We start from the raw sequence: 8,746 nt of genomic DNA, 5'->3' as shown, positions 1-8,746 counted from the left end.
TGGCATGCTCATAATATCCTAAATACCTTCTTCTTGTATGAATCATTTACAGGTGACATGTAACCTCCGATGACACATAATCCTTGTGAATTTACAGCATCTCTTGCCAACTCTGCGCATTGAAACACTAATTAATGCAACTTGAAAGAAAAGGGCAATTATAACATAGGTGGATAGCTTATTAGCACACACATTGATTTTGTATTCATGCGACAGTGCATTCCAGCAAACCACACAACCAAGATGTGAGACTGCTCACATACGCACATGGAAATACCTCCGCCTCCAATATATGCGTACAGAGGAGGATTATTTAGTGTCAGGAGTCCTTACCAAAACAACGCAGGTGCATGTAAGTTGGAGGGTTAAAACTTCCAGGTGATACCAAGACTACATAAAGCTTTCCCCTGCGCACAACAAGAGAGCCAAAATTTTCCATATTCAATGTCATACGTTAAACTTTCAGCTGAACACAACGCCGAAGTCATCCTAACGCATACGCCAAAAAGTAAAAAAAGAACCAAATTTTGCAGGCAAAGAATGAACAAGGAGTAAACAGCTGCAGACTTACTTGCTCACGGAACTCGATAAACCATCTTTACTGATACATCCCAGAGATAATTTATCCAGTGGCAACGCTATATCTATAGCTCAGAACACAAGTCTTATATGATTATCAAATCAAAGCTCAAGCTCAAATCTCCCCTGTGTAAAACTAAATCTTCCAAATACGAAACTGGAAACAAAGCAAAAAGGGCTGATGCCTGATTCTATAAACAGCAAATTCACCTGAATTTGAAGCCGCCATTCTATGAGTCCTGAAGTACACAGATTTCTCTTAGGCCAAAACTCAAACAAATTCCAAGCAGCTTTCAGTAACACATCGGACTATTTATTGCTCCGGATATTCCAATTCAACATGACAATTCAGAAACTTCCAAGAAAATAAAAATCTTGGAAACATTCGTCGGTTTTAGAGAAAAGTGGCGTGGAACAGGGGTGTAAACAGTCGATGAATTCAGAGACAAGAAGAATGAGAAAGAAAGAGAAATACAAAACGTATATTTTTTTTGTTGGTATAATTTTTTAATATAATTATATTGTTATAACAGTATAGGATATGTATATATAAATATATATTAAATTATCAAAGTATTTGTATATAATTTTTTATAGTCATTAATATTAATAAAAAAATAAACATAAGTTATCATGCAAAAAATCTTGATCTTATTATATACCAAAAAAAATTTAAAAGATTAATTTTTTAAACCAAAGTATAAGACAGTAATTGATTTTATTATATATATACAAAACAGTGATTGATCTTATTATGATCTTTAGATTAATTCATTGAACACCAAATTTGATAAAAATTTACAAATAATAAAATATATCTTGATATAAATATAAAACTCACAAATAAATATAAAACCTATAAATTAATTGTTAGAACTTGTCAATTAAATATAAGAGATTACAAATAAATATTAAAATACCATATAAAATTTATATGTGTCATATTAAATAATTATTTTTAAAAAAATATTAAAATTCTACATTATTAGTTAAGCTTGTTGATTTCATTATATATATAATAAATAATAATTAAAACTATTCAACCATCATCATCGTTGTTGTTATTGTTATTACTATTATTATTATGATCGTCAGATTAATTCATGAAAATAATTTTTGACACAAGTTTATAAGTAATAAAATAAACTGTACACTATGTATTTTTATATAAATATAAAATCACAAAGAGATATAAAATATCATAAATTAATTGTTAGGACTTAGGACTTGTCAAATATAAAAAATTATAAATATATATTAAAATATAACATAACATTTATATATGAGAAAATTAAAAAGATGGTCATTCTGTGTCGAAGTAAAATTGCTGGAAGATATCTCTCTCTCTCTATCTATACATATACTGTGGATCAAAGTTGATTACTCTAATCTTTTCACACTTAATAAATAGTATAAATATGAATTAATAATAAAATTTATAAGTAGCAACTTCATAAGTTAATTATTCTTCTATTAACAACACATATAGACAATGAAAGCATATTACTTTTCGTAAACAGACACTGAAATATATAAAATATTTCTTTCAATGTATACAGTTTAGCGCATTAGTTTAAAACATTGTACCGAAACATAAATTGGAGGAGATTTCAGCGTACAACACACAATTTTCTAAGTCAATACCAAATAGCACTGAACCGAATAGAAGTAATTCCCCAAAACAAGGACCATTTAACAAAACCAAAGATTTGCAAGAGATGGTTGTGCAAAATACTAATGCAATCTGAAGGGATGTGCAAACAATCTTCAAGGATTTCTATGTATTAGGCTTAGATAATACTCTCTGCACATTGAACACATGAAGTCATCTGGATATATACAAAGTTGATTGAGGCATGATCATGCATATCAATAGTGCAATGATCTTCTTGCTGCCGATGAGGATCCATTCTGAGACATGTAGCTGTTGTACCTATCTCGCGACATCTCAAGCTTTATTCTGTCTTGTTCAAGAGCCTTGCTTTCCTCATCGATCTGCCGGTTTAACTCTGTAAGCTCTCTCTTTTTTCTTTCCAACATTTGCAAACTTTTTAAGCTCTGTGGAGTAAGAGCCTTGTCTTGGACTGGAAATAAGATATCTGGTTCCCTAAATTAAACAAAACAAAGGGGTAAAATGATGGCAATACTTCAGACAATCGTAAACTTCACATATGTGCAAGCAGTTGTAGAGGTGGGACTTAGGACTATGTAAAAAAGTAGGTTTATTTGGTGCCTACCAATGGCCAAGAGAGACTAGTCCATTTCCTCTCATGATGCCTCCATCCAATGACACGGCTCCATTTTTAATGCATGACTGTGCCGACATCATGCAATCTCTGTTTCTGTAAACTTGAAGCTCGCCAAAAAGACGATAAAATAAAGTCTCTCGAAGGCCATGACCGCTCTTTGTTCTCCACCGTAGATAACTTGCTTCTGTGCTAATCATGTTAACTGCATACCCTATGAAACCTTGTGGCACATCGCCATTCGGCAAGGTAGGCTTTTGCAAGGGCAGTAGCTCTTGGGGATTAGTGCTTGGCCCACTGGTGATTGGCCTGTCGACGCATTAGCATTTAAATTTAGCGGGGAAACTGAGTATTCGGATCTTGAAAGACAAAATTGAAACGTACGAAACAGACAGGCAAATTGAATCCAGTACCTAACATCCTCGAGGCACAATGCAAGATATCCTCCACTTATAGATTTTCCAAATTTAGTTGCTAGCTCGTGAAGGGTATTGGTCTCTAAACAATGTGCTGCTGCGTAGTTTTTGCACACAATTGCACGCATTTGATCCTCACCAAGGTATTGTGCCAAAATCCTACATCATGAAATAAAATACAGTTTCAGGTTCAGTGAGTTCGTCTCCCACAAAGTTCAATAACAGAGAACGAACAAGGAGTAACCTGCTAATCTCAATGCTTTCAACTGTTCCAAGAAGCGCTACAATACCAAGTATGTCTCGCGGCCTTGATTCAAATGGTACTTCTTCATGCAATCTGCAGATAACTGCGGATGCCGATTGGCTTTTGCTTTCTATTTGTTTCTGTATCAACTCTTTTGCACACGTTCTCGTTGCATTACGAAGATCACCGTCTATGGAAGCTGGGGAATGATCAATACATAAGATCAATGATGAAGGAAAATGAACTTAAGTGGATTTACAAGATCAATGTACAATATGTTAAGAATATGAGCCGATTCTTTCACAATAGCATCAAGAACACCTTAAGTGATTAGGCACAGTTCTACTGCACAGTTGACTGAAGACAAGAAATAATTAGCAGAAGTAGAGCATAAAACCTTGTAAAACTGATATATGCTGCTCAATGTGTGACCGGCGAGTATTTAGGATCTCTATGTTCCTTTCACGACCCATCTTTCTCATACCACAATTTGTTAGATCATCTTCCAGCTCCTGTACAAAATTTTTCTCTCAGAAATAGAAAAAGAATGACAAGTAAAATGACCTATTACAACAACAAATATCATTTTAATTCTACAGAAGCCATGATATCTCTACTGTTAAACCATATAGAGAAGCATCACCTTTGAACTAGACATGTGAATTTATGAACTTCATCAAGAAGAATATGTTGGTGAAGTGAACTTTGCAGTTAATACATCTAAATCCTCGATGCTAAATACATTGACAGTTATGAGCTTAACTTTTGGCAAATCAATGCACAACCACCAAAATGGCAAAGATCACAAGAAGCTGTACCAGAATCGGGGATATATCTGAATTTTCATTTCTGCTCTCCAATTTTGGAGTCTTTGGAGAAGGCAAGTAACCAATCGGCAACACATATCTGCTCGAACTTTGTGGAGAAAGACTTCTATTCACTACATATCTGCTCGAACTTTGTGGAGAAAGACTTCTATTCACTACTTCTGGAACCTTCGGGGCAGGTGAGTGTGGGAGACTTAGTAAGTTTTCTTGACATGAATTTTGGGGTGAAAATATAGGATTGCCTTCATCCTCATAATTTCCCATCTCGGCAAAATTCCCTTGCCAGGTCTTCTCAACATGAACCTGCATAGAAGTATCAACCTGTTCAAGTATGAAACTACATGAACTGGAAATGATTAATGGATTTGTTGCAAACCTCAATATCTAAGTTTAGTTCTGGATAGCGAAAATGCACAGCTGAGAAGGAGAAAATCCCTTCTTTGTGTGGGAGAGGAATAGAACGAATTGTACAACGTCCATGTCGGAAGCTGTATCTCACAGAGTCATCGATATCAAATGAATTTGACTTAATCGTGAGAGTATGAGACTGCCCGTGTTTCTCTTCGTCATGGATGCTTTCATCAACTTCACCTTCAGGATTAACAACCTCAAACACAATATTCTCTAGTTGAGAACCTGCTTCACAGTTCTTGAAAACCTGAATTGAAGAATCAATTAATGAAAAGAATACAAAAACATTGAAGTAAAATGCTTCTTCCCTCTTATATTGGCATGCTGGTTACGGGACGAAGCATGGGGAAGGAGAAAAAGAGACAAACCTTTGACGCAGTCCGGATCTCTCGTTTTTCAGTTTGAAAGTTAAGCGTGAAAATGACTCTATCTCGGAATGTTGCAGAGAGGAGAACTGTATGTGAAAAATGTCCAACTCAATGACAAAAGAACTATTCTGACCAGAAGTTTAGAAACAAATAAAAATTTGATCAACTCAATAACTAGAAGGTGTTTATTCAGATAACCCCATGATATAGTGGGGAAAGGATTTGACGTGAAGTCCATCTTAAGTCAGAGGAGTTGATTAAAAATGCATAATCACACTCTAAGAACTAAACAACAAATGAACCAGAACAGCTATGCGAAGCATATACATAATTTCTCTTCTATTTTTTTGGTGGTGGGGGTGGAGGGGTTCTTCTAGACCAAGAATTAAGAAACTAATTGTTTTTGGCTGAAAGTGGGAGAGCAATGCCCATGTCAAGATACACAAGGGCACACAACAAACATATAACACCTAAATGATTGGATATACCAGCAGGGAAAAGGATGAAGACGCTTACCATCTTTGCCATATCCCTTAGAAACTTTTAGAGAGTTGCTCAGTTCAACAAACCCATTAGCAGCCACCTAAAAGTTAAAAGCAATCACAGTAAGGAAACCAAAATGGCTAGGCAGATGGGAATTGTACACAAGACTTGCAATTAACTATTGCAACATCTGATGCAGCAAAGAGAGAAGATTATAATCATTCTTATTCATTGCTGGGATACTCTTGCTTCCATCCAAGTCCTTTTTCTTATCCTGTCTTCCCTAATGCTCATCTGCTCATACAATAAGGTTGAAATGAAATAGTATTTGAGCAAGGTATAAAAAGTTTTACGGAGTACGCTTGGGACTAAAAGTACGTCGAGCTTAAGCAGGTTGATATTTTTGCATACATCTATAAAGTTCTTGTGTAATTCATCTGGAGTGCAGTTGAGCTACAAGATTTATTTGTTCTGTGAAAGAAACCAAACTCTAGCAATCTCCTAGTGGTCGGTATTGATTGTTGAGAAAAACAGAGTAGGACCTTCTCTTGGGTTTTCAGCTTGATATGATTTGGATCTGGCATAAGAACATTAGCAGAGGCTGCAAGTTGCTGTATACCTAACAGGCAAACTGTCAAATCATTGATTGACCATATCCGTTCATAGGCTAACTTCCATGACATTCCAAATTATCGCATTTATAGCACTGTGTGAAGTTCTGTTATAGTAAGAGATGATTGCTCTTGGAAGAAATATATAACAGATCAAAGCCATAGGATTCCTACAGAAAATCAAGTGTACTTTGTGGACCAGTGAACAAACCTTCTTTACATAATACATAACCCCGCCATCATGAAGAATATTGCTTTCATCTTGGAATGAAAAACCATCTAAACTCAACAAGATTTTTTCATCTTCTTTAGCATGGTTACCATATTCATCAAAAACCTGCATAAAGAAAAAATTTTGCATAATCAGTGCTCTATAAGCTGTCCAATTATATTTGCTATGCCATTTCCACATTTCGAAACCTCAGCATAAATCTCAATTGGCTCTTATAAGACAAGATTCACCTTTAAATATTGCATGTTAAATTACCAACTCAAAATATCAAACTAAGAAAATTCTGCAGTTGAGAGACAAGAAATTAATTGATAAAAAGGATAAGGATAAAAAGCATACCTCTAAAGCAAGCTCTTCAACAATATGGCCTGGAATCAACTGCATTTTTAGTTTCCGTGGATGTGCAATTATCGTATATGGATTTCCAGGTATAACTGTGAACAGGAATGTACACTATGAGAAATTTAGTAATGAAAATAAAAGAACTTTACTTCCACAGATCTGTGTTGATTTACTTCAAAATTTTGGAAATGCAAAACAGAAACGGTGAACTAGAACAAATACCTCGACATGGGAAAGCAACAGAGAATGCTTCATCTGGCGTGCTTATGCTTAAGGCTGCTTCATAAGTTGGACGAATATCATCCAATTTACTACTTTTAACAACAATACCCTACAAAATCAAGAACTTATGGGTAGAGGCATTTTAGGATAAACAAAGTATCAGCAGAGCGCAAAAAACTACCTTAAGTTTCACAGTTAACTTGTCAGCTGTTACATCCACTTTCGGAGTGCGTACTTGTGCAAGAACTGCTCTATTTGAGACAAGCTTGACGATCAGTTTTGGAACGCTTGTAAACAGGATACTGTTGTTGTATCTATCATAGCACCCTATAGAAAGAGGTTCAAAACAAGAACCTACCCTGTTCAACAGATTCAGAAAGAGGATTGCAAGATTTAGTTCCACCATGTAAATGAAGACAACATTGTTATTGTAACAATGCTAGATAAAGAAGGTTGCATAGCATCTCACACTATTAGCTTTGTACCTAAATCAGAAAAGGCATTACCACATTTACATGACTAATTAAAATGTTTGGAAGAAGCACAATAAAAGTTGCAGGACAAGCTCAACAAAATATCAAACTTGGAAGAACTGGAGTAGGTAATGTAGCAGATAGAATCATTGTTAACAAATACGCGGCGCTAAAACAGTACATAAATACTCTCCTGGCCACTATGTATGACTAAGTAATTATGACATAAGTTAAAACAAAATTTATTAAGGATGATGCACTATATTTGTCTGCAGACAAGTGGCTTTTCATGCCCTGATGACTCGTCACTAAGTGCTGTTATGAATCTTAATTTCAAAGTCTATTAATGCCAAAAGAACCAAATTAATAAGATGGAAAAGACTTAAACAATTTCCTCGGAAATTCTTATATGTTTGTGTAACAAACAGGAGATACTCTAAAAGACAAGGCTAATCATCAAAAGTTTCAATAAAGGACAAGGCTAATAAGAGATACTAGAATGCACAAAAGTGGCTTCACATGTACAATTAGATGATGACTCTTCACCACGTGCAGTTATGAAAACCGAAATAATAAGGCAGAAGAAGATTTAAACAATTTCCTTTGGAAATTTTTATGTGTTTGTGCAACATACAGAAGAGATACTCAACAAGACAAGGCTAATGATAAAAAGTTCTAATCAAGGAAAACCTAGAAACTCAATCCATGACAAATTGAAAACAAATAGGCTCCTCACCTGACAGTATATACTGCATCCAGCTTATGACTTATGACTTTCCAACTGCCAACATTAGCTGCAGCCTGAACTTGCACTACTTTTTCAAACCTTACATCTCTATAACCATTCTAGTATATGAAGTTTCAAAAGTTTAGAAATGGATCATTTAAGATTTATTGTCAGAACAGGAAAATCTCAATTCATTTGTAGCAGTTACCAGGGAGAATGATAATGCATAGGATCCAGCTTTGTGGAATAAGGCAGGACATTTTGATTTCAGAGGAAATATGTAGAAGCCATGAAGCCCCTTACAGGAAGAAGGTGCTATTCTCACAGAATAAACATGAACATGACTTCCAACATTTTCACCACTATCTCTGAAATTAACTTCTAGGCTCATGTCAAGACTATCTCTAACTATGAATTTTTGGTCCAATCTCTTGGAACTGTTTTCAGGATTGAAAGCCTTTGGACGAATGACAGCAACAATATTCTCCGGAGGAGCATCTCCAGCTTGTACTACATCAACAGGCAACCCCTGTACAAGGCATAAACAATTTTGAAAAAAAAAAAA

At 35.1% G+C, this 8,746-nt stretch overlaps 2 protein-coding genes across 2 annotated transcripts; both read right to left on the bottom strand.

Moving 5' to 3' along the window:
- Positions 1–26: 26 nt before the first annotated feature.
- On the bottom strand, positions 27–1,056 carry LOC105155190 (nicotinamide/nicotinic acid mononucleotide adenylyltransferase; the record flags this gene model as incomplete). The annotated part of the gene is given in 4 exon segments (XM_011071054.2): positions 27–112; positions 334–407; positions 572–644; positions 790–1,056. Coding segments are annotated over 4 exon segments (252 nt in total), but the record flags the coding sequence as incomplete, so codon positions are not given.
- Positions 1,057–2,277: 1,221 nt separating this feature from the next.
- Positions 2,278–8,710, bottom strand: LOC105155189 (the record flags this gene model as incomplete). Its single annotated transcript, XM_011071053.2, is given in 15 exon segments — positions 2,278–2,686; positions 2,817–3,134; positions 3,239–3,400; positions 3,486–3,684; positions 3,883–3,997; positions 4,304–4,615; positions 4,689–4,970; positions 5,092–5,177; positions 5,608–5,674; positions 6,397–6,522; positions 6,757–6,851; positions 6,982–7,090; positions 7,163–7,340; positions 8,191–8,300; positions 8,390–8,710. Coding segments are annotated over 15 exon segments (2,718 nt in total), but the record flags the coding sequence as incomplete, so codon positions are not given.
- Between the last annotated feature and the right edge of the window lie 36 nt (positions 8,711–8,746).

The sequence above is a fragment of the Sesamum indicum genome, unplaced genomic scaffold (genome assembly GCF_000512975.1).
Source record: "Sesamum indicum cultivar Zhongzhi No. 13 unplaced genomic scaffold, S_indicum_v1.0 C00523, whole genome shotgun sequence".
NCBI classification, from domain to species: Eukaryota; Viridiplantae; Streptophyta; class Magnoliopsida; order Lamiales; family Pedaliaceae; genus Sesamum; species Sesamum indicum.
The sequence above is the reverse complement of the archived record's forward strand: the minus strand, read 5'-3'. Positions and strand labels throughout refer to the sequence as shown.